Raw genomic sequence first — 26,792 nt, forward strand, 5'->3', positions numbered from 1 at the left:
GACACATCTTGGTCCTGAGCAAGGCACTGCAATTTCTATGCTAAAAAAAAGCCACATTCCTTATTTTTATTCAGGTAGGTGTCTATTTGAAATTAATACATTCAGTTATACAACAGGCCTTTTGAGACAGAAACCGCTTTAGGCATATTATCTTTATTCCAAAACAAAGAGTAAACATATGTATAAATACAACAAGCTTTCCAGTTTAAGTGATTACACACGTTCAAACTGATGGAGAAGGCTATACAAACATCACATTATAAATGCTTGTATTTACTGTCCCAGAGTTCAGATACTGTATCATTGATAGTAGGACATTAATGTATATGCAAGAAGCCTTTTTAATTGAAGTTTGCAGATAAAGAAATATTACATCTAAAAGGATTTGTGATATGTTGACATTGTTTAATACTGGCATGGCATTTGGCAATAAGCAAACTGCACAAATTGAATCACATTTACTCATTCCCACATATGCATGTTGTCTTTGACAGAAAGTTCTGATTCAGCAAATACCCTTGGCTTTGCCCTTATATGAAAAGATCAATTAGCTGGTGAGTTCTAAGCATAGTGGGATGATTTTCAACAATTTCCAGAAGCCTCTGGTGTAGAGACTTTATGGTAGACACTTAAGCACATTCAAAAGAAAAACACTCAAACTGGGTTGACAAAAATATAATCTGCCATGTTTTAATTCCCACTTAATACTCTCAACAAATACATACCCTGACCTCAAGAAATTATTGGACTCTTTTTTAAAGGTATAAAAGTTATCACAAAATCCACCATCACATTTTGTCCTGTAAATCAGGTTATGTAAAAAAAATATGAAAAGTAGGTAAGAACAAGGAAAGCTTGCTCAACACAAAGTATCATTGACCAGCAGCATATGTCAGTCCTACTACACAAACATATGATCCATACGTCCATTCCAACATCATGTCCACCACACCATTCTAATGAAATAGAATGTTATCTGTGATCCGTTTTGCATTGGAAACCGTTTTTATGCGTTCTGAATCCATCAGTCAGGCCCCAGGTGAGCTCATCCAAAATCATGAATCTGTCAGTCTGGTCCTGACATTGCCCATCTTCCACAGAAAGACTTCCATAGGGGGAGGGAGAGACACCGTGTGACAACTTCCTCTGGAAAGTTTCTCCAGTTATTTACGGGGAGGCCTCACGTGACGGACCACTTTCTTCTCATACACGGCCCTCATGGTCTTCTCAACCTGTTTGAGGAACACCTGGGGAATCCGACCGCACAGGGTGTTGACTGTGTCCAGAAACTTGGTCTGGAGAGGATAGAACAGTGACTGGAACATGTTGTCTTCAAAGGGGTACTGCAAAACAGATTCATTGCATGCCTCAGGGTTAGAAAACAGTAGTTTGCATTCTGTCTGGTTAACAAAATGCTTATCTACGGGCAGCAGAGGGGGCTGGTGTTGTTGTGAAAGACAATGAATTTCTTACATAAACATTTCCAGTGTTTGCTGTCCAAGGAGAGGAGAGGACACAACGACTTACCACCAAGGTTACTAATTTTCTGGGAACCTCCCCTTACATTTTCATCCCCTTAGTCCATTACAATATAATCACAATCTAAGCAAATTTTTGTGAAACAATTCATGAAAGTGGATAGATTATTCCTACCTCATGTATTGCATCATATACTACTTTGAAGGCTGGCTGCTTGTCATCGTGGTAAACTCCTCGGTTCCCGTGGAGAATGGACACGCCTTCCTCTTCGGCTCCTTTACAGTTGCTCCCATACATGCAATGATCGGGCCTATAGTTCCACTGGCACGGGAAGGTATACAGACACTCTGCAGACCAAAATAACACACTATTACTGTTACGTCAGATGTCCGCACAATGTCCCCAAGCGTACAATGTGACACCAGTACTGAAAACAACTAACGTTAGTTAGACAAAACATTTATAAACCAAATGACTTCAACATTCAATGAGAATCCCTTTTAACCTTTATGTAAATGTTCTGTTTTGAAAATCCAAATGTCAATGATTAAAATGTCTCTCTTCACCACTACAAGGATTACATTTCTTTAAAAAAAATAAAAATCATCAACCTTGGCATGTAAAAGGAGAAAAACAAAAAAATCTACCCCATAAACCAGAAACACAGGCAGGTTTAGAAAGATCAGCCAAATTCCAGGAAAATAAGTCTTACCATGGTAGAGGCAGATAGTGCACAATGACTGGCTGTTTCCTCTACATGGCCCTGTTTCATTAGGGATGCTGATAGGGATATGCTTGGAAAGAAACAACTTCTATTCCTGTTGCTCCAGTTGCTACTTAAGGCTAAGACATAATGGTCACCCTGTAGACTGCACCTGTGACTGAAACTACCGCTGTTAAGTTACACAGCACTAATGTCTTTCTAGCCATTGTATTCCAACAGGAAAACCAATAGCTGCCCCTGATTGAGAGAATATATTGAATTCCCATACAAACTGAAATTCATGCAACCACCTTGGGAATCACATTTTTTCGCACACATCTTAAATGAATGAAAGTTAGTACAGCTCTCATTGCCAACATGAATGGCGATTAAATTATTTTTATTTTCCCAATTGTCTAGAGAGATGAATGTACCTGGGTTGTAGTGGAAGATTATATTTAAAAGATCCTGGTCACCCCAGGTGATGTGGTTCTTATACTTCTGGTAGAGTGGATGGAGAAGGTCCTCCCAGGACAGACCATTGGGAATCATGCTGTTCTGGAATAGGAACAAGACTTGAGGAGGAGCTACACATCTTACTCTACAGAAATGCCCAATATCACAGAAGTGCATTGACAGAGTTTTTTCTCGGGAACTCATTGCGTTACAATTGCTAGGGCTCTTTCTCGGTTGCCGAGGGATGCCGACTTGAGAATGAGAGTGATGAAGCACTGCCCTAAGTGAGCATGGCAATCAGAGCCTTAAAAATGGTCTACACTACAGTGAGCACTTCGACTGCTGAGTTACACCTCTGTCGCCGGCTCTCTTCAGATAGATACAATTGGCTTTTTTAACAGCTCCCAACTCAAGAGTTTGATAGCTGGGCAGCCGTGCTGAAGCGATGAGTGACAAGCAACCGGGGAGATGACTAGACAGTCGACTGATTGACGCTCCTTACTTTGAACAGAGTGCTTCGGATCCTTGTGAGGTTCATCAGCATGACTCCTGAGTTAACCCCGGCGATTCCGTAGAAGGGGTGACGTGCGAAGCGGCTGTACCAGCCTATTTTGGGTATCTCGTGTTCTGGGGCCATAGCAGCCAGCTGGGTGGTGTTGAAAGCCTTGAGAAAACTCCACACAGCATCCATGGGTCTGAGGAACAGCACATCTGTATCCACGTAGAGTAGAGAGTCGACATCTTTCAGGATCACCTGTTGTCACGACAATCATTGTCCAATCACAAAAGATTCTGATCCTGATGCAGTGTATGCACACCAAAATCAATACATGGCCTTGGTAATTCTTTGTAATTACTACTGAATCAGTGCAAATTGCTTGTTTGTTAAGAAAAGGTCAATGAGTTTGAAAAAAGCCATATATTACTACTATTATTGTCACTCATTCCTGCGTAAACCAAGATAAACGTGTTTATAAAAATATGCGTAATGTACACTAAGCAAAAATTTTGACAAAACATTTAAAGTGCTAGTCCCATGTTTCTTGAGCTGAAATGATAGATTCCAGAAATGTTGCATACACAAAATAGTCATATTTCGCTTAAATGTTGTGCTCAACTTTGTTTCCATCCATGTTAGTGGGCATTTGACAAGATAATCAAGCCAACTGACCGGTGTCAGAAATAGTGGCATGTTACACAAATATTTTTGTTCAGTGTAAATGATAAAACGTACAGGTCCTGATGAATTTCATTTGATCAGTTTGAAGGTAGGCTACTTAGAGAAATGAAAAAGATGTGCTGCAGGCTTACAGGGAGAAACAGCCTCTGGGCAGCGCAGGGCTTGAACAGCTTTTTCCATTCCTCTGCATTCCCCACAGAGAACGTGATCGGGTAGATACTGTACTGGAACTTGTTGGAGATAGCACGGGGCCACTGACTCAGCTGAAAAATAAACTACACAAAGTTAGCGGCCGTCATCGTATTTTTCCTATTAGGTATAGCAGCCACTTCTAGTTGAGGTCACAGGAAGGTTGATTTATCATCACATATCTCATTTCAAAAGAAACAAAAGAAAAAAACGCAACTCAAGCTGAAATCCGAAAGGTTGAGTCACAAGGTCTGCAGGAAAGGGATCACTGAAAGAGCAAATGGAATTATTCATTATATTGACACACGATACACTGCTGTCCACATAAACATCCAAGGAAGTCCTGGCAAACCAATGAAATATCTTTACAGTAAGGGCAGTAGTGACATCCATCAAACATAATGTCACCAGCTATCATAACCACACGCCACTCCTGGTAATACTAACCTAAACAAGAGCAGAAAATGGCCCAGTCTGAAGGTTAACCACTGAAAGTCAACACAACTGTCACACACAACAGCCTACAATGTTCTGCTCCCTTAGACGCTCAAGCCATAATTGTCAGCATTTTTCAAGTATTTGGCCCCCGAGACGCAGATTGGAGAGTCTCAGCTGATGAGGTGCTCAGATCAAAGAGACCAAAACCTTATTTCACCTTTCTCTTCCACCTCCCTTTTTGCCGGCCCAGGCAGACCAGACTTCGAACATTCCACTTCCTGAACATATGATACTCATTTTGGGGTTTGACTTACTGACCTGCATTGCCAGAATGAAGCTGACTATAAGCGGGAAGATCCTCACATTGTCCACATATCAGGGCATGTAGGCTTAACGCATGCATACAGTTTTTGTTTATGTATAACTGTAGGTTTACAGCTATGCAGTGATCTCAGATGGTGAATAAACTAACTAAAAGGTGAGTGTGAACGGTTGCATGGTAATTCAGCGAGGAAACGTCTGGGCGATACATGATATAACCTTGAGATAAAAGGGTTGGATGCTTGTAAATTCTCTGAGAGGGTAAGACGGACTTCAAAAAAACCTTCAAACATTTTTTTCTTTTTTATTGAAAAGATTATACTAACATCTGGCAATTAAGGTCATATTTGTTCAAGCAATAACAAAATGATGCATAAAATAAAAAAGGCCTATATTTACTTGAATTAGTGTTACTTTCCTCAGACACATACCGTACAAAAAACCTAGATCAATAGTTCTCAAACCTTTAGTAGGTGACCTACAACTGTTCAATCTTTTAAAGAACTACCGCACCTATGTCTCTGAAATGCATATACAACAAACTATTACGCTGTTGAAGTTTGGGAGACCAGTGCAATGAATCAAACAAAAAGTTGTTGATAGAAACCAGCCATTCGTATAATGGTGAAATAATGATTGCGTACCCGGTCATCAAGGGAGAGAGTAATTAAATTATTTATTGCAGCATTTGATAGTTTATTGTTCATGATGCTACAGACTCGATCTTACAAACTTGATCTCACAAACTCGATCTCCAAGAAACTTCCGGTCGTACCTCTACTTTATAGACATCGCAGTCCAGAATACACAACACAGTACTATAAGCCCAATGGTTAATTACAGTCACGCTTCGACAGAACGAGACTTCCTGTGTACAAATAAATGGATGTTCTGTTGTAATCTAAAAACTTAACTCATAACAAAGAATAATATCTACACTCCCCCCTACCACAAATGTAAGAAAAAACATTACATGTTTGATAAAACATTAAGAACAATTCCATTCCTAATGAAAAGGCCCATACAAATGATAGACAAAGCAAAAGGAGTCTGACCAATGAGGTCTTACTGTTCCTAAAATGAAAATTTGTGTAAACATGACAATTGACATACCCCTCTTTGACACATAAACTCAAGGTATGACAGCCATCAATCCCTGCCCCATCTCAGATTATAAGGGTCAAGAAACATATTGACATCAACCGTCTACTATCAGTGTTAACAGTGTTGAGCAGAAAATCAGACCCAAAATATAACAAATCATGAAGAAAAACATTTCCCCAAAGTCCATTGAACAATAAAAAATCCTCTTTGTCCGGATCATGATCCATGCTACAATATTATACAAAAGACTCATGCATATGCTTTTGTACCTGTGAAAATGTCTACCTTTTAATAGGGAAAGATTATTCTTTTAATAGGGAAGGATTCACCCTCCTAACATACCAGGATAGCCGTGATAATGTCGATCATTAAGCATCATCACAAAAAACCTTAAAGTCCAATATAGGGATTGTCATCATACAGTTTCCCACCTGTTTTGCAAGAAACAAACCTTCATACATATGAAAACACCATATCAGGTCTAACAAGTCAGTGTAGGTGTATAATGGAACAGTGAGTTTCCAACACTTCACTAATTCAAGATTAACACCACAACAGTGTCTTCCACTGTGTTGGGACCATGTGACCTTTCCAGTCAACTGGCCCATGGTACTCTAACCTGTAGTATGTGGAGTCTTTCCAGTCAACTGGCCCGTGGTACTCTGACCTGTAGTATGTGGAGTCTTTCCAGTCAACTGGCCCGTGGTACTCTGACCTGTAGTATGTGGAGTCTTTCCAGTCAACTGGCCCGTGGTACTCTGACCTGTAGTATGTGGAGTCTTTCCAGTCAACTGGCCCGTGGTACTCTGACCTGTAGTATGTGGAGTCTTTCCAGTCAACTGGCCCGTGGTACTCTGACCTGTAGTATGTGGAGTCTTTCCAGTCAACTGGCCCGTGGTACTCTGACCTGTAGTATGTGGAGTCTTTCCAGTCAACTGGCCCGTGGTACTCTGACCTGTAGTATGTGGAGTCTTTCCAGTCAACTGGCCCATGGTACTCTGACCTGTAGTATGTGGAGTCTTTCCAGTCAACTGGCCCATGGTACTCGGACATGTAGTATGTGGAGTCCTTCCAGTCAACTGGCCCGTGGTACTCTGACCTGTAGTATGTGGAGTCCTTCAGGACTCAGGTGGATTCTCCTCTCATCTCGCTGTCAATGATTCATCTAGAAATCGAGTGTGAAGCCAAGTGAGTGGTCAGGAGGATTTGGAACAGATTAGTCCAGTGTGGTTGTAGAAATCCTTCTTGAACATGTTGCTGTTCTCACACTCAGTTGTCTGTGTCCAGTCAGTGACGTGATGTATCATCAGAAAAGGGGTTGTGATGTCCCGATCTGTTGAACGTATAACTGCAAAACAACGGTTAGTGTGGTTCAACAGTCCAAACTACCATCCACTGAGTGTTGTTCAACTCCCAACAATGAAGACAACAGATCAGTCCTGAAAATTTGTAGATCTTAGAACTTTCATCATTAGAGTGAAGCTTACACCGTATTAAGGCAAGTTTCCATTATAGTCTATGTCAAATGTTCTTTTCCATCCAGAACTGGCTTGGTTGACGTTTGATTCCTTGTGCCATATTTATGCCCGATAGCAACTAGCAGTGGAATAAGATTCCGTCAGACTTGACTTTGCTTTGCCAAATCAGAAATGGTTAGATCTATTATATTCAACCATTAAAATGTTAGACCTTACATCAAACAAAACAATTTCCAAATAAACCAATTAAAAATAAATCCTGTAAATGGAGATTGTGAAACACAACAGATGCCAATGCCCTGTTATAACCATGCAAACTGGATTTTTTCTTCTTCCATGTAACTCTTTATAAGTACCAATTTGATTTGCTTTGAGCTCTCAATTCAGCTCTTTCCAATCATAATCATTTATCATATAATACATTCCCCCTGCTTTCACTTAATTAAATCAATGGAAAAGTGACACCATGAATGAAAGCAGAATCACGGCGAATACCGCCACAAGAGGCGTCATCCTGAAACAGCACTGGCCATCATTTCGGGACAGATATGAAAAATAAACATAATAAACCACCGACTGTATTAGCATATCAACAGCACCAAAATTTTGCATTTTCACAGGTCTGTGGCCAAACTACCTCATGACAAACACAAACATTCATTCATTAGTCTTATTAACCTCCTCAAATTTTGTCTCATTTTATTCCAAATAGTGGCAGTTACCCAATCCCTAAATCACAACTTGTATGTATATCAAGACCACGTCTGTGGTTCTATATGTAAGTCCGGTAGTACGTCATCCAGAAAGGGCTCTCATCTCCACGCCCGTTGAGGGGGAAAACAAACCTGCATACCTGGTAGACTACAACAGCGTAAACAAGACAAATCGATTGGTTAAAATTAATAACGCTTGTTATGCCGGAGAGTTGCTGTGTAATTGGTTGCACTAACAATAAAACCAAAAACCTTGACCTGAAATGTGTTCCCCTGCCATGTCCTAAGATCCTGATAGAAGGGCTTTATGGGTCCAAGCCATGCGTAGGGAAGAACACACATTTGCGGAAAACATTTCGTATCAGGTAAGCGCTCTCTTAGGTAAGTATCTTTCTCAGAAGAATTATGATAGGTGATAGGCCAACCTGGTGTTATCTTTTTCAAGTTTCAAGATTTGTCAAATGCACCAAACAACACAGCCAGGACGAGTTGCAATGAACCCATAAAGGAATTGTTTAGAAGATTAGGCAACTATTTGTTGAATAGCTGTAACATTGCTGCCTTTGGGATAAAACATTACATGGAATGTATCAGGATTTTTTAGGAGAAAAGGTGTGTTGGGAAGCACTCTGCCAAAGGATGATGTTTTGCATTTGCCTCAATCTGTCCATACAGGTAGGTCATGTGATTCTGCTTGCTTTGTATCTCAGAAAATCGCATCCATTGGTTATCACTGGCTGCAGACGACGCTGACTTTAAACTAGGAGTGGAAGTGTACAGTTATTGTTTTTCTTATATTTGCGTTTTGAAAATCCATCGCTGGTGGCCCTGATAATCGCAGGTAACGTTCCCACGGGTAAAACTTATTTGTGTGCGGGTGTTCACGATTGCAAACATGCATTCGTGTGCCTGGGGTTTCTGCAAAGTTTGGCAATGTTGGTGGTTATGAAGCAAAACGTCAGACTACTGCAAATTGAGAGTACACGCGAAAAACTACAGATATCTTGATTTTTATATACAATAATGTCAATACCCTTATCGAGAAATTGCTATTTATTTTTCAACAATGTTTTGAAGCAATTAAAAACATGAATAAAACAAACAAAAGTATAGGCTAACACATCCTTAGATTTTGGTTTCTGTTCAGATTAAAAGTCAGATTGTGGAAGATCGAGGGTTATTGGATTCATTGGAATGACTGACTGTTAGCGTGTAATGTAGAGATGTAGGCCAATCATATTGAAGTAGAAAGCAATGGTTTAGCAACGCGTTCCAAAGGCACTGTACATAACCCATCAGGTAAAATGCAAATTCCGTTACAGCTATGTAAACTAACATTGATTGTTCCTGCAAAAGGTGTTCAATTGGTTGTTTTCTAATGCCTCTTAATTTGAAAGTAATCTAAAAGTAATTCAAAGTAATCAGATTGTTACTGAGTTTGAGTAATCAAAAAGTTAAGTCACTGATTACACATGTGGACAAGTAACTTGTAACTGGAACGGATTACATTTAAAAAGTAATCTACCCAACCCTGGGTAAATGTTAGTGTTGTTACGTGCGATTCTCTCTTGCCATTCCGTTTTACACCTATTACTTTTGTTGTCATGCTGTACTGCTGTCACTGTCACCTAATCAATATTAGCTGCAGACTGACTGGTGTTAAACACTGGCCGGGCAAAAGTTGCTAGCTAGGTCAGTTGTCAGAGCACGTTGCTATTGCAAGTTTGCATACTATTTGTAGAGCAGGAATGAAAAGTAAACAATTTCACTGGTAATTTGATTATCTGGAGACTCAATAAGGTAGGAATAGATGTCCAGGTAGGACACCTCTGATGATAGATTGGGGTTATTGCACCAGTTTGATGCTGGGAGACAGAATGTACATGATTTAAGATGGACCAAATTAATATTTTCTATGTATCTTGCGTGTTCTTTGGCAGGCATAGTGGACATGTATTGATTGAAATCATAGTGAGTCATTAATAAACTAATTTAATTCTGGTGGTTCTCAGTGTTGTTTTGTACTTCTATTTTAGAAGAATGTCTATGGCGAGTGTCGTTTGTTGTCCCCCAAAAAGGGGCGGGAACGTGTTGCAAGTCAAAGTTCCCACACGTGTCGGTCTGATGGATAGACATAAAGATTGTTCTATCGTCAACAATAGGGGGTGACTTTAGGTCGCTATCCTCACTTCAGTTGGTTTCAAAACCATACATTTCCACGTTAACGCTTTTGAAAGGAAAATTATTTAGCTTCCACTTAATGTTTGATTATCCCAAAATGTCATATGCTCATGTTGAGGACATTACCACAGATACAATTCTGAACACTCAAATTTAACCCTTAGCAATAGGCTACCCTGATTTAAAGGGAAAGGTTGGGCTCCTCCTAGGGGGAGGAGCCCATTGCCGAGTTATGGTGAGCCAGTCATAAAGTCCAAATGCATTGTTTAATGTATATTAAATGTAAGTTTCCACACATTAAAAAAAATCTGACATGGTCCTCAGACTGTTTGTAGTAAGATATGTTATTCCTTCAACTTAGCTGATATCCTTCGTTAACTGAAACACTTTACATCTATCTACGCTGTTCATTTGTCAATTGACCCTTTTAGAATTTAAACTCAACGAGTATCAGGCGTTGGTTTTTAAAACAAATTATCTCAGTTATCATTGGTAAACAAACAAAGAAAACACACATTATTTAACCAAACTCAATTCACCATTTAAAATAGGACATCTAATTTTGTTGTGGGGAATGAACTTGCTTTGGCTGTTTCACCCTGTTTATAGGCTATGATTCAAATTCAGTCCTCATGGGACACAGTGTGTCTTTCTTAACAAAGTTTATCACCATGTGGATTATATTTTACCAGATTAGATCATGTTCATTGTACAAATGTCTAATTTATCACTCAGTTTAGTCCCGACGTGTACTAGCTAACAGCTCAGCACGTAGCAGCAAATTACCAGACAGTGGACCCGGTAAAGGCCTAATCATGTCGTGAGACACCATCCATAATTCCGGGGTCCCATGAAAGAGACTCCATCTCGTGACTGCTGTCATTTGGCCAGGTGGAAAACAAAATGCATTTTCATCCATTTTGATTGTCTCCTTTGTCTCCTTTCCCGCCTTTGACTGTTGTCCTCTCTCGGCCATCTTGACTTTCTTTTGTTCCAAATGCATCTGTACCCATTTGCGGCTTCCTTATAATCCATCTTGTTTAGCCAGAAAATGTTAGTTTTCTTTCTTTCCATTTCAATTTCAGGCATTGATTTAATTATCCTTTTTTGTTCTTGATGGTGTCCTATTTGCGCCATGATATTTAAACATGAACGCGTCCTGCACATCCAAGGCTGCAGTCCTGCTGTTGTATTTGTACAACTGGACAGTATTATATTTTACTTGTACAAGTCACTGTATAACTGCCAAAAACACTATTGCATTGTTATTTGTGCGAAATGAACAATACCGCACGAATAACAATGTTAAGCTTCTGTACACTACTCTCAACTAGAGCAGACAATTTTTTTTGTCTTATATCGGTGATGTAAATTTCCAATATCAGTTATTGCAGTCAGTGTGATGTGGACCCAGCAAATTGCCTGGTTGTCCTAACAGGTCAGTGTAGGTGTGTAGTGGAATAGTGAGTTTCCAGCACTTCAAGATTAACACCACAACAGTGTCTTCCACTGTTGGGACCATGTAACCTTTCTAGTCAACTGTCCCGTGGTACTCTGACTCGTAGTATGTGGAGTCCTTCAGGACATCTCACTGTCCTGAAGGACTCCTTGGTGTTACCCTTGACCCTGACCTCTCCTTTGAAGAACATATAAAATATGTCTCAAGAGTTGCTTATTTTCATCTTCGAAGCATTGCAAAAATGTGATACTTTCTATCAAAAACTGATGCAGAAACATTAATCCATGCTTTCGTTACTTCTAGACTAGATTACTGCAATGCTCTTCTCTCTGGTTATCCAGACAAATTCATAAATAAACTTCAATTAGTGCTACACACGGCTGCTAAAATCCTAACTAGAACAAAATTTTTTTAACACATTACTCCTGTCCTAGTGTCCTTACACTGGCTGCCTGTTAGGGTTAGGGCTGATTTTAAGGTTTTACTCTTAACCTATAAATCAATACATGGACTTGCTCCTACTTACCTTGCTGAAATGATCCAGCCATACATACCTACACGTAACCTACGATCGCAAGATGCAAACCTTTTTATTGTCCCTAGAATTTCTAAACAAACAGCTGGTGGCAGGGCCTTTTCTCATAGAGCTCCACTACTGTGGAATGATCTGCCAATTAAGGTTAGAAATGCAAACTCAGTGCAAACTTTCAAGTGTCTACTAAAACTAATCTCTACAGCACGGTTTATAATTAGGTGTAGCCTGGCCCGGGGGCGTGAAGGTGACCAGTAGGCTTGATACTGTCCACCCTTGCTGTCTTGCCAGGGGGGCTCTCGTCACCACTGGGATGCCCTCCCTCCAATGCCTTTCAGGGGAAGTGTCACTGGCTTGTTGTTGTGTCTCTGTTGCGCATTTGTGCAATTGGGCTGTACGCTGCTGGTAATACTCTGCCCTCTTTCAGGGGGGTTGCGGTTGGTGGGTGTACTTTTGACCTAGTCTAGAATCAAATAGACTCTGGATTTAGCCCAGAGAAATGTATTTATTATTCTAATTGGACTCTTAATATCTCACCCGGCACAGCCAGAAGAGGACTGGTCACCCCTCTGAGAGCCTGGGTCCTCTCTAGGTTTCTTCCTAAAATTCAGCCTTCTTAGGGAGTTTTTCCTAGCCACTGAAATCCAACACTACTGTTGTTTGCTCCTTGGGGTTTAAGGCCGGGTGTCTCTGTAAAGCACTTTGTGACAACTGCTGTTGTAAAAAGGGCTTTATAAATACATTTGATTGATTGACTGTCGATGGTTCATCTAGAAATGGAGTGTGAAGCCAAGTGATCTCTCACATGTGAGTGGTCAGGAAGATTTGGAATAGATTTGACCAGTGTGGTTGTAGTAACCCTTCTTGAACATGTTGCTGTCCTCACACTCAGTTGTCTGTGTCCAGTCAGTGACGTGATGTATCATCAGAAAAGGGGTTGTGATGTCCCGATCTGTTGAACATATAACTGCAAAACAACGATTAGTGTGGTTCAACAGTCCAAACTACCATCCACTGAGTGTTGTTCCGTCAACTCCCAACATTATCTCTCTCATTATCGCCCAAACAGAGGTTCACCCACGTGATTACTTTACAAGGTTTAGACACAGGAATTACTCGGTCTTACTCGTACGAATAACAATGACGCTTCTACACACCTGTCTACACACCACTCAACTAGAGCAGACTTTCCATACCAACAGAAATGTTCCGAACAATAAAAATCATGGCATAGACAGGGGAATTAACTAGGGCTTGTTCAACTACCAAATTCTCTCGCAATCTTGACAAAGGTCTGTTATATGGTGTAACTTTACGACTCTCAGTCCATCTGTATCCAAAACCAAGAACTCTTTCGTTTAGCCAGTTAGCTAGTTAGCTCAGAAGTTCCAACGAAACAGTAGATCTTCAGTAGAATCGATAAAATATTCCATCTGGGTCATGGCACCATGTTGTTAGAAACCAGCCGTACGTATAATGGTGAAATAATGATTGCATACCCGGTCTTACAAACTCAATCTCACAAACTCAATCTCCAAGAAACTTCCGGCCATACCTCTACTTTATTGACATCTCAGTCCAGAATACACAACACAGTACTGTAGGCCCATTGGCTAATTAGTGTTGTGCTTTGACAGAATGTGATTTCCTGTGTACCGATAAACAGATGTCCTGTTGTAATCTAAAAACATAACTCATAACAAAGAGTATCTACAGTGTCTTCAATATTTTGTGTGCACATTTTTAACTTTTTTTCTCCCTTTCTCTTACTGCTAGGTAGCCCTTGCCACACACAGACCAAACCACGGCTCACTAAAAACACCTACAGGCAGCACAAGCACAGTGAGGCCAAAATCTGGAACATTTGCTGTGACCATTAGCTAAAACCATTGGTCTGAAACTGCTAACTGCTGGCTGCTGGCTTTTCTGAAAGGCCAACCAGACAATATTAGCCACAGTACTAGGGGCGAAAAGCTGAGCAGATCATTACTTCAGAAAAATGTATCCACTATCAACAATCATGTCATCAATGAGTATATTTCCACAGGCATGCCCAAATCTGATTTCCTTTAAAAAAAAAACATTTTTACTCGTTTTTACTCATTTACACTGTTTCTGATATCAATATTGCACATGACAATATTGCAACTTTGATGTGAATTTGATTAACAGTGCCGTCCATGTCGTTGGACATGATCCAACACTTTTTTACTAAAGCGGGCTTACCCCAGGTATTCCAGCATATTCTGATAGTCAAATTAACCTCACCACTAGTCTCACTGTAATAAATGTATGACATTAAGTTGAATTTTACTTTGACATGTGGACTTACATTCTGGTATTAGGTTGAAGGAAACTGCGGTCATCACCTTGAAAATGAAAGAGTGAATTTCATAAGGAACTTGCCCAGCTTTTCTTCAGCCTTCTTGACAAACACCGCTAATAAAATCATAGCATTTTGTGAAATAGATTTAAATTTCTAACCATTTAGTAGATCTGTTATATTCTAGTGGACCTTGTTAGGATATGTGTAATGTTACAATTCTTACTAAGTGTATGAAATGTATTAGTGTAAAAGGTTTTGAATTAAAGGTTCATACTACAGATGCCTTTCAAGCCTTAGACCCAGGTTCACTCAATTTCCCACATTTTACAGTCTTTTTAGTAATCTAGCCTACTATTTTGCTAGTCCAATTCCATAGTGTGGTAGCAGATGACCTGTCATTGATCTATCCTATGGTGAATAAGAAGGGCTCTATATTTGACAAGGCTATGTAATTATCTGCTTATGTTAATTGTCAGAAATGTTTTCTGTAAGGGTAACTCTAGCCAAGACATTCAGATAACAGAGCAAGGCTATACGAAAATGGCATCGAATTAAAGTAGCCTAGATTAGTTCTGGCAAACTTCACACCAAATAGCATTCTCCTTACTGAATAACCTATGACGGATTTCTCCCGAAAAGTTAAATTGCTTGGAATACATTACACCATCACGGTGGAGTAGATTACTTTAGACAATAGCTCTGTGCTTTAGTGCAGCCTATCTGACATTTTTTGTGCCTGAGACTGGAAAAGCATGGCCTTTTTCGTCTGGGGAACAAATTATTGATCACTATTTCATTCAAAATACAGATTTTCCTATGCCACCCCCATCTCAACAAACACACTTAAAGAACACTGAAAAATGTAAAATTGGAAAACCAAATTTGAATTGTAAGGATTAAGGCATATGGATTGTAGAGACTAAAATGCATCAGAATATTGGGAAGTTCCTGAAAACACCCTGGGAAAATTATCAAGGCATAATTGTCTGTGTGGAAAAGAAGAGTATTGCTAGCAATTCGCCATGGTCCATTTTAATGTGTTGTACTAGGCTTGGGAGCATCACAGAGGGAAAGCTTTCAGAGTCATACCTTTTCTACCTTTGATTGAATTGGTTTATTGAATTGGTTAAAAGCTAATGATTTAATTGGTTTATTGAATAGGCATAAATTAAAAACTGTGTGCCAACTGATAGTGAATATTGGAGAGTACTTACATAACCACGGTTCATTGAACTAAGCAGCACAGCAATCAGTTGGAGGGATATGCCATGGATCTCCAACGGTCTGCGGAGGAATGCCTTCTGGTCATTGGGATATCCCTCAGAAAATCACTGATTGCAATGCTGCTTAGTTCAGAGAACAGTGGACCTGGTTTTGAGAAAGGCTGAGTCAATACATTTGACTTTTCCATCATCTGGATACAGTATAACATGTCATAACTATCGTTTCATGTAAGCAAAAACCCTTTTTGAGTGACGTTAGTTGCCAAGTGTTCAATCAAAGCTCATGCAAAATATATCGGCACACATCCAATCAGTAACACCATGGGTTTCATATTAAATTAAGCAGTTTGGTAGCTTGGTGGCTAATTGGCCCAGACTGGCCTATGAAAAAAGCTAATGATATCAGACTGACTGTTTAACCAAGTATTCTAGTAGAGGTCTGGAAGTATAGCCCCAGTTGTTTCTTCACACTGTGCCTGCTTCTGTCAGCATGCTCTCAACAGATGTATGCAAAACAACAATCCTGCATTCCACACTGCTAAATATGAATCTGTAGTTGAATAGTAATTTGTTTATCTGGAAACGCACATTGCAAAACATAAGCTAGTACAGGAAAATAGGCTTCCTCAATAGAGGAGATAGTTCTTGTCTGAGCAAAAGATTGTCTAATACAACTGACCATTAGCCAGCTCTGCAAATACTATGTCAAAATGGTTTACTCACCAAATTTGCAGTTGCACATAACAACCATTGGCGTTACTGCTGTTATACATGACTAAAAACTTTAAAGTATCTTTCTTCAAAATAACCAAGAAGAGAGGACACGAGTAATTGAGGATATGCAATTAAGTGTTCCACACCTACGTCTCAGGCCACACTGGGAAGTGAAAAGACCTCCTCCCACACCGGTGGACTTTCAAAAAGGTGGCAAGATGTAGACAAAACAAGGGCAGAGGAAGTAAGCTTTGTAATGTTTACTGATTCATTTAGTATTCATTTAATGATTCATTATTTTGATTCATTTTATTGGATTTTGGTTTAATTGTTATGTGATATTAATTGACATTCAATTGTTTTATTTGATGTTTTTGTTATGTGTATCAAATATGGCTGTCAAAGTAAACCAATCAGTGCTTAACTTGAAACCAAGGTTTCCAAGTTACTTGTTTTTTGCAACAGCATACCGGTAACTTTTTGGTAGATTAAGTCATGCCAGAGCTCTACAAAATGCTTTACAGGTAAATTTTTCCCAATATAGCAATGAAGAGTAGGAATTCATGTCTTGCATTGTGATTCCACTTTGTTTCCCCAGTCTGTAAATTATGTCCATGAACATGTTGGTATGCTGATCAACCTGTTTGTACCAAAATCAGGAATCTCATTGCAACCTCCTTCCAATTCCCTCCAAAAAGGAGCAAACAAAAAGGCCACAGGTGTTTCTCCTCTGACCCTCTACTCCAACTGGTCTAGAGACAGTCCACCTGTGTGTGCCAGTACACAAGTATGATGTTGCTTAAGGAGAATGAGAGCAAGACATGAGTTCAGCATCAGGCTGAACCCTAGCCTACAAATTATACTCTGTTTTCAAACAAGACAACCAAAACTAACAACCAACTGTAGTTTGTTATATGTTATAACTTTAGTTTTTTGCTAGCCTTAGCATTAATGTCATTGCCAGTCGTGTTTCCGCATTTGGTCACCCATTCATTGAGTTTGGGAGCCAGTTAATAAAGACAAGAACAGAGATACACTGCCAGTTTTTGTATTTTGAGGGCAGAATTCGAAAATTGCAGTTAATTGTGATAAATTATTTAGATTAATCGTTATTAGGGGTGTAACGATTCATTTTAGCCACGATTCGATTCGTATCACGATTTGTGGTTGTCGATACGATCCAAGGCCGATAATGGTTCATTTAGAACGATACGATCCGAAACGATTCAGTGACTTGAAATCGATTCAGTATCTTTTCAGCCAAAAATTCAACCCGTTTGACTGAAATAAATACCTGGATACTGGACAGTGCAGGTTAAGTTTCCTAGATTCCTGTTGTTTCTTGTAAGGGAATCAGGTATCAATTAATTATGGATATAAACAAACAAGTAAACAACAATTAATGGCAAATGCATTCACATTTTATTTGAATAAAGTGCAGCCAACACTTTAGGTTGAATTAACAAGAAGTTAAAATGATCTGCTCTCATTTTCAATATTCAATACATTTTCAATAAAAGTACAGTAAGTGCAACCAACATTTCAACAGTAGGTTTACCTGCTACTTTTGCTGTTGTTTTTCAACATCGAAATAATACAAATACAGTACTAATATCAAAAATAAAGTGCAACCAACATTTCTTCAGGTTGAATTAACAGTAGGTTTACCTGCTACTTTTGCTGTTGTTTTTCAACATAGAAATAATACAAATACAGTATTAATATCAAAAATGAAGTGTAACCAACACTTTCCACACACTGGGCCGCAATGGTGGCTTGATAATTTCTCGCTTGTCGGCTTCTCCTCTGCCATCTGCCATGCTATGTTTTGTTGCCTTTGCGCTGCTGCTGGCCCGGGGCGATGACATCACAGATAGGTAGACTGAATCGACTAACGTTTATCGCCTTTATCATTAAAAGTGCTGAGAAAAAACATTCCTATAAAGTCTGACGTGCATAAATCCAATGGGTTATTTCCTAGTATCGATACAATCGATTGATTACATTTTAAAACGATGTTAGATCGATATATGTCGTCCGGAAGGCCAACTTGCTGAGCACAGATTGATGTAGTTGGATCATAGGAATATATATCGATACATCGATGTAGTAGATGGATCGTTACACCCCTAATCGTTATTCATTATTTTAAACACTTGACAGCACTAATATCAAACAATTTTGAAGATGCCCAGTCTCTGCTGATAAGAAGCATCCCCACAGCATGATGCTGGCACCACCATACTTTACATTTGATGGCTTGTTGTTGCATGAGCAGTGTTTCGCACCACCCATTGAGTTTTGGCCAAAAATGTCTATCTTGGTCTCATTGGACCACAATCCCCTTTCCCACATTGCAGCTGTTTAAGTCACATGCTTTCAGATGGTACTTTTTGAGTAACATCTTTCTTGCCACCCTTCAATAAAGGCTGTGTACAATCTGAAATTTTGTTATTCTGGAAAATTAAAGAATTCATCAGAGTTTTTTTTCGCAAGGCAGTGTATATATTTAAAATACGAAATGTATCAAAATGTGTGTTTGGGATAAAATTAATATACACTGTATATGGCCTATATATGGTCAATAATTGTTCACCCATGTGACCCCCAGAGGTAGTTGGCTAAGCTTTGCTGGTCCCTGGCACTAAAACTTATGTGAAAGGCTTCTCTAGTACCTGAGAGTACTTACCCCCTTTTCAAACTGAGAGGCCAAAGGGTCTTCTGCAAAGATGTGGAACTTGATCCTCTTGATGCTGAAGAGTAGGGCGGACTTTACCATGGTGAGAGTCTCTTCCAGGCGGTTCCCACAGGCCACCACGGCCAGGTGCATAACCTCCTCAGCACGGCCACGCTTTGATGCAGACCTGCCCAATCCCACCTCACTCTTCTTTTTGCTAGCAGGGAACAATGAGTGTCAACAGGCCTCAGTCACTCAGCACACAGTAGCATCCTCAGGTCAGCTGATCAGCAGAACCATTTTGCTCCATGTCTACCTCATCATGGACATTTTGTTATAAATAATAGAGTAACAAGAAATATTACAACTCCTATCAGTAAACATCTGTTACAATTATTTCCCATGGGATTGTGTAAAGAAATCTGGATCGTAACGTTCCTCTGCAGCTTTGTTAAAGCACAGAGAGAACAAGACAGGATGCATGAGACACACAAGGCCTACAGCACATTCCAGACAGCACATAATTACACTATTTCTACTGACAGACAACTAACCAACATTCTCATATTCAAGGCCTCCTCTAAGACATCTCAGTCTAGTGAGCAGCCCCCGCATCTTGGTCTCCTGTATCGTAGGTTGGTACATGCCCACTGGGCTCTGGTCTGGCCTGTTCAAAGCCTGTCGTTCCTGAATGTAAAAATGCCCTCTTTGCACAGTGACAAAGACTGCCATGGAATTCAAATGGATTCAGCGGAGCTCACATGTTAAGAAATTTAAAGATTTTTATAGCTTAACATATGACTGTACCCATCTACTCTAACCAGCACTTTATATTATTTTGGCTGGTTTTGTGAATCATGTCCAATGTATATATTAGCATGGGCAAACTAAGACTGCAAACTTATCCTACAAAACCTTCCATGTCTTCTGAAATATTGGCCATTATTTGGGAGGATTTTGGAAAATAAACCAACTGTTCTACCAGAGAACAACATCTCCCTAAAAGCTTCATGTTCTAGGAATGTGTCTAAAACAAAACAAAAAAAAAATTTAGGGGAAGAAATATTTGGCACGCGAGATTCAGGCCACTCTCCAAGAGTGACACATTGTTTTCTTCATAGCTAAGAGACAAGCATGAAACAACAATTAGAATGAAAGGCAGGGTACATAGAAACATTTTCACTAGTCCATGGGTTCCCAAACTTTGGGTGGTTGTTACCCATGTGGGTCTTGGCAAGGGTTAAGGTGGGTCATGTTGACAATGTAATTAAAATATATATTTCAAAGTATACTTAAATAAACAAACCCATATAAAATGTGCTGAAAATATAATGGACCATTATTTTGTTATTATAGCCTAATACTCTAGCCTATAATATGAGAGCTTAAAATCATAGTGAAGTAAAAAGTTGCCACTCAGGCTCTCATTGATGTTAACATAACATTTAGGCATAAGAACTCAGTCTTTTACAACCCAAGTACAATGTTGAAAAGGCTACAATTGGAGAATGTGAACTTGCAAAGCAAAGAAAATGCTCAGCATTTCTAAGCAAAAAGCATTAAAACAGCGACATTTTCCAGCTGCTTTAAAGATATGGGTGATGAATGTTCTTGCCCAAGGCACAGAGAATTCAGCCCTTTACTAAGTCCCTTGCATTAAAATAATTCAAAAGTTATTGTCACAAATAATGATATAATGAAAGTAAATCTCTTGTGTTTTTAAATGTGGTGACGCCAGAGGTACATTTCCACACTGTATGGACAATAAAGTTTCGAATCTTAACTGGCCACACAAAGCCATACTCAAATCTACATTCACTTAGGTTACATGTTTTGAGGAAGAACTGGTATAAATAATGTTTTGGCCTATTGATTCTTTGTCTGGATTTGACATCCACTCAAAGAACACCTCAATCTGTGGTTCTCAAACAAAACAAAGTTTGTGAATCCTTGCTAGTCTACATTTTGATGGTTAAAGCTTGTAACTGTCACACAGGTGGTACACTTGGGAATCAAACTAATTGTGATCAACATGGTGGAGTAGGTCACTAGTTAAAAGCTCTGTTCTTTAACAGACTACCAGTAGTAGCTGTGGGTACAATATTAATTTTACCACACCAACATCTGGGTCACTGACTCAAGAAGGAAGAAGCATCTTCTCTCAAAAAAGAATATCAAGACACAAATTACGTTTCCAATACAACATCTGGATAATGTCCAAAACAACTGGAACAATGTGCTCTGAAAACATAAGTCAACAATGGAGTTACTTGGCCACAATTCCAGACAACATATTTGGCAATTAACTTAGCACTGCCTTTGAACAAAAGAACCCCATACCAAATGTTAAGCATGGTGGCAGTGGCACTATAGTTTGGGTCTGTTTTGCCACTTCAGGGCCTGGCCAACTTGCTATCATTTATTCAACCGTGTATTGCTCATTCCAGAGAATTTGGAATGTGAGGCAATCTGAGAAAAGGCAAAAGCTGAATCAAACATGGATCTTGCAACAAAATGATTCAAAATACTCAAGCAAATCTATAACAAAATGGCTAAAAAATATGAAATGGGGGGTTAAAGCCCTGATCTAAATCCTATAAAAATGCTGTAGTGAGATTTGAAGCAGGCAGTGGATGCAAGAAAGCCCTCAAACATGACACAGCCAAAGCAATACTGTGTGGGGAAAAATCCTCCAAGTTGATGAAAGAGACCATTAGACAGTTATAAGAAACAGCTACATGAAGTTATTTCAGCCAAAGGGGACAACACCACCTATTGAAGCTATGAGTGTATCTATTTCAAACTACAATTGTTCAAAGTAATTTGTTAAATTACACTACCTTTATCTATCAACAGTGTTGAAGTGAGGATTACATATCCAAATATGTAAACTTTCCCAGTGGTGTACTTTACTGCAATTTCCCAATTGCCTTTTTGAGTGGGCCTTGTGTGGATTTTGGAACACGTAGGGTGTTTGATACAGCTTATGATGTCACAGTGATTAATGTTAGAATGGTTAAGTAGGTGTTTGGTAAAATTTCTATTTATTTTTTACTCCTGCTTAACGAGCACCATGCTGTCACACAGTACCTCAAGGGAAGTAATGTTACCATTGGCAAGTGGGAAGTACTCTGATGAAGACAGAGTTTAATACTAGGTTTGTTGTTATCAGTGGAATTATGGAAAAAGGCCTCAAGCTGAAATACCTGAATGTAACTATTGCTCGTCTGCACATCAGTAACACAAGTGTTACATTTATGGACAGTAACGTATTGCAGCATTCATCTAAACTCAGTTAGGCAGGATCTGGAAGAAACCTTACCAACAAGAAAATCTAGCAAGCGGGTATTTGATAGTGAAAATATTAATATCACGTTTATCAACCTTCTATAGTCAAGGTAACAATATCATTTAAAATGACTGGGGCGTGCACGCTACTCCTCCCACACCTTGTCCTGAACACATGTCCATTGCAGTAGTTAGTTTTATCTTGGGGTCACCAATTTTCCAAAACTATGATTAGACACCAACCTCATGCCAACAAGTTATTTGGAAGGGTTGATAGACGAAAGCATCTGCTGTCACCTAAACATAAACCTGGAGTTTGATAAATATAATTGGAACCAGGTTATATAGTCATATATAGTCAGATTTTATTGGCAACCAGAGGTAGAAAATGATGTAATCCCTACTGTGAAGCATAGTGGTGGATCTGTAATGTGGTTAAGCTGTTTTACTTCCAAAGGTTGCAGGAACCTTGTTAGCATACATGGGAACATGGACTCCACCATGTACAAGGAGAATTTAGGTTAAAAACTTGTCTGCCTTTGCCAGGAGGCTAAAACTGGATTGTCGTTGAATCTTCCAGCAGGACAACAATCCAAAATTCACTCTAAATTCACATGAAAATGGTTCATTGAACATACAGCTCCGGAAAAAAATAAGAGACCACTGCACCTTTTTCTTTCCTTTCCAAAAAAGTCGAAAAGGAAGGTTTTGAGGGGAGGAACAGAAGAGTTAAAATTAAGAAACCACTGAAAATTGAACGCTTCTGTTCCTCACTGGAAAGAAAAGAAAGGAAAGAAAAAGGTGTGGTGGTCTCTTTTAAATTTTCCGGAGCTGTAGAATCAAGCTGTTGCAATGGACATCACATTTAAAACGTGGGGTGAGCTGAAGAGATTCCAAAAGCAAGGACCATGGACTCTGAAGGATCTTGGAGAGAATCTGTATGGAGGAATGGTCTCAAATCCCTTCCTGTATTCTCCCGCCTCAGCAAACATAAGGGACTCAGAGCTGTTATCTTGACAAACAACAACACATTTTTTTCCACTGCCTTTTTCATTCATATTTCAATATTTACCTAGGGCACATGCACTGTATCATATATAGACAGTGCTCTACACACATCTATACAGAAGGCAGAATATTCACTGTGCTTGGATCTGGACCAGCCATCCACAGCAGTGCAATACTGCACACCGAGTAAAAGTGAAAGTCATTACAATAGATTTGTCTAGAACTAAATATTATGGCTGTAGAATTCCCTATGAGCTGGGACAATAAGATGGTATCTGTCAGGGAAACAGCAAGCATTCAACTCTTCCCTGTTCTTTTATCCACAGGAAGCACAGTGATACGTCAAGAGGAAATGGTATGATTAGAAAAGATGGGCATGTTTGTAAAGGTGCATAAGAGGAAGTCAGCTGCGTTTGCACTGACAAGGATGGGAAAAATTACACCAAAAAGATGAGCAGGAAGGAGAAACCTAAACAACATTATAGCGTACCTCTCATGCCAATTCTCTCCCTCTCTTTCAGCCCATCCCCCACCAGAACCAATGGTGAACGGCCTGAAGCTAAGGGAGAGTGTTTTTAATCAGAGCACTCACTGCTTTATGTTTGTGAAACCTGCGTTGGTCGTTTTCCCTAATTACCACTGGCCTCTTCACCCATTTTCCTTTATCAGCAGGGTGCACACGTGTGGGTGTGGTCATTGCCAGGACACGAGGGTCCAGTCAGAATGCTTAATAAATGCCCTTCCAGTAGATCACTGATCAAACAGGACAGTGTAGAAAGGAAGCTTCACAACAGACAGCGTTGCCTTTAGACAATCAAAGAGGAGCTTATATCAGTGACAGAAAATGTATGTTATGGGGCAGAATTGGAGAAGGGTTTGAATAAGTGTAATATGAAACATAATAAAGCCTTGGACAAATATAGTTGATGACGATCAACCATTGTCTGGCTATTGTCTGCAGGGCACAGGAAATAGGGGAAGATGAGAGCATGCGATGTGATTTTCACGTGCGGACTGTTTTGACCATTAGTGGAGGTCATCTATATTGGTCTAGACAGCCGGTATGGTTTCAAGCAACATATCGCACGTACACACACACACTTTTATGAGTTTAGGTCTGACTGAAAGGTGTAGGTCTTTGATGGCATTTTTTAGGTGGTACTTTTGATATTGGTAATGAGAATTTGTATATACTTTGGCAGAGACATATGAACCTCTGCATATTACTTGGTCTCGTAACATATTTAGATTTTGTGCACACCCACGCCCAACAAGGATGTCCATGCCTGGTCTATAGTATCTGCTCTCAGATCCCAGAGACGTGCAGCCATTTTGCTAACACTAGATATCAATTGTGTTAATACTAATTAACAACATCCTTCAATCTCCACGCACAGCACTGTTCATTTTGGATATTTTAGTTTTACCTAGTTTGCATTTTATATGTCTACTAAAACTCTGGACAAAAGGCTTATTGGAGGTGGACTATTGTGTTCATGATAGAAATTGAAACACAAAGTTAGTGGTTTCCTAAATCTCAATTATTTAAAAGGGGGAAATGCATGGACCAAAATGTGACTCAAGTCATTATAAATATTTTCTATTAAATGATAAATATTTCTAAGTTTGATCATGACCATAGTTAGCTTTATCCATCCACAGTAGGCCTGTCGTCCTGACTTTTAGTAGACTGATAATAACTGCAAAGAGAGACAAAACTATCTGCCAAAATGAACCCTGACGCAGAGAAAAATACACCCAGCAATTTGGGGCCTCATTGCAAAAAATCCTGAGGTATATGTACGCTAGTTAATCCCCAGTAGTAATCAGTGGATCTCCTTGGACTCATTTATTTTCCATAATTAAGCAGTCTCAATGTGACCTTCAAACCCCTTAACAACAGGACTTAAAGGGGAGAAACCACACAAATGTTAGAATGGATTTGGTTGCAAATGTTAATTATATGGATTTTTTTCTCTTTTTTACAGTCGAGCCTTTAAATTATTTATGCTCATGTAAATAACTAAGTAGTGTAGGTAAATGATTATGAGCATTACATACAAATACCACTGCAATCAATCTCATCAATTGGTCACTGACAAAAAAAACGCTATGATAAAAACATGATTTAAATGACAATAGAAATTGGTCCTAGCATGACAGATCGGTCCACTGATATTTGTTTCCAACGTCCTTAAATAACTGAGCATATATTTTCTAATTGTTTATGGTGGGAGCACACGTATACTGCAAATTGAAAAACGATGTGTGGACTCAATCCATAACTTTAAAAAAAGAACTATATCCGTAAGCATAGTAACACAATCCGGTAAAAGTGCAAAAAATCACCACATAACCTTTGAGGCATATTGCTTATGTACAAGAGTGCCAAAAGGTTGGTAAAAGAAATTAGACGTGGAGAAAAAGCCCCATCACTTCAACATCAGATTAATGTGCTCTGAAATTCCTTACCTCTTTGCAATCGCTTTACCTCCTCTACTGATTTTCGCTTCTTTTCGGTCCTCGGGTCCTTGTTTCTGTGCAATGTTTAGTTTATGAAGGGGCTTTTTTGTTAACTTTGATGCAACAATGTTTACAATTCCAAAAGACGTTGGAAAATAATCCTTCGCAACTTTAAAAGGCGGATCGTCTGCTCCATTCCCCCCAAAAAAGTACAAAAGTAGAAAAACTCCGAAACAGACAGCGATCACTAGAATTTTGCAATGAATTCTCATCGTGGAAAATTGTTCTGATGATTTGGTGTAGGACTATATTCCTCTTTCATGTCTGTGAATAATCAATATAAGCTAAAGTTGGCATCTTGCAACTACTACTTGGTTGCATTATCCTGCAGATGATAGAGAGCGAAGAGAGCTGTGCGCATCCATAAACATCACTCAGTGGAGGAGGGTCTAAACTCTCTTACCGTACTCTTTGGAAAAGAACTGCGTGTATGTTTTTTTTACGTCTGAACTAGTTCTGCATCTCAATTAATCCTTGACTGTATTTTTTTCAAAACTATAATGTTTATCATCTACAATCTCCAGACAAACGTCATTTACAATGCGTGTAGCGGATTTGTAACTCTAGTCCTAGTGCAGGAGCTACAGTGGGATGTACTATTTTGTATAGTTATTATTTGAAAAAGTAGTTAAAATGCTACAATTACTGCAGTAACAAATCTAGCAGTATTTGCAAAGGGTATGGTAAGGAAGGCTATTGTGCATTCACCTGGGAAGCATGTCTTTTAAATGTCAATAAAACAAAATGGATTTGTGGAGCACGTACGGTGTCATGGTTTTGGCAAATTGTGATGTCAGGTA

The 26,792-nt window shown here is 39.3% G+C and overlaps 1 protein-coding gene across 2 annotated transcripts; it reads right to left on the bottom strand.

Moving 5' to 3' along the window:
• Nucleotides 1-133: 133 nt before the first annotated feature.
• gxylt2 (glucoside xylosyltransferase 2) lies at nt 134-26,344 on the bottom strand. 2 transcript variants are annotated; one of them, XM_010902769.3, is made up of 7 exons: nt 25,942-26,344; nt 19,186-19,390; nt 3,950-4,081; nt 3,141-3,392; nt 2,617-2,740; nt 1,654-1,826; nt 134-1,343 (listed from the first exon to the last, which is right to left on the bottom strand). In XM_010902769.3, the coding sequence occupies exons 1-7, from the start codon at nt 26,202-26,204 to the stop codon at nt 1,164-1,166; spliced, it is 1,329 nt and encodes a 442-aa protein (XP_010901071.1). In that variant the 5' UTR covers nt 26,205-26,344; the 3' UTR covers nt 134-1,163. The 2 variants fall into 2 exon arrangements, with proteins under 2 accessions (XP_010901071.1, XP_010901070.1); XM_010902768.3 differs by having other exon boundaries at nt 3,950-4,093.
• Between the last annotated feature and the right edge of the window lie 448 nt (nt 26,345-26,792).

The sequence above is a fragment of the Esox lucius genome, chromosome 17, assembly GCF_011004845.1.
Source record: "Esox lucius isolate fEsoLuc1 chromosome 17, fEsoLuc1.pri, whole genome shotgun sequence".
In the NCBI taxonomy this organism is placed as follows: domain Eukaryota; kingdom Metazoa; phylum Chordata; class Actinopteri; order Esociformes; family Esocidae; genus Esox; species Esox lucius.

Excerpts from the sequence above, each read along its gene's own strand:
- gxylt2 (XM_010902768.3), bottom strand. The coding sequence starts at position 26,204 with ATGAGAATTCATTGCAAAATTCTAGTGATCGCTGTCTGTTTCGGAGTT. Across the intron at positions 19,391-25,941 it reads GGTAAAGCGATTGCAAAGAG|CAAAAAGAAGAGTGAGGTGG; the intron begins GTAAGGAATTTC and ends GTTCCCTGCTAG. Across the intron at positions 1,344-1,653 it reads TATATGATGCAATACATGAG|TACCCCTTTGAAGACAACAT; the intron begins GTAGGAATAATC and ends TCTGTTTTGCAG.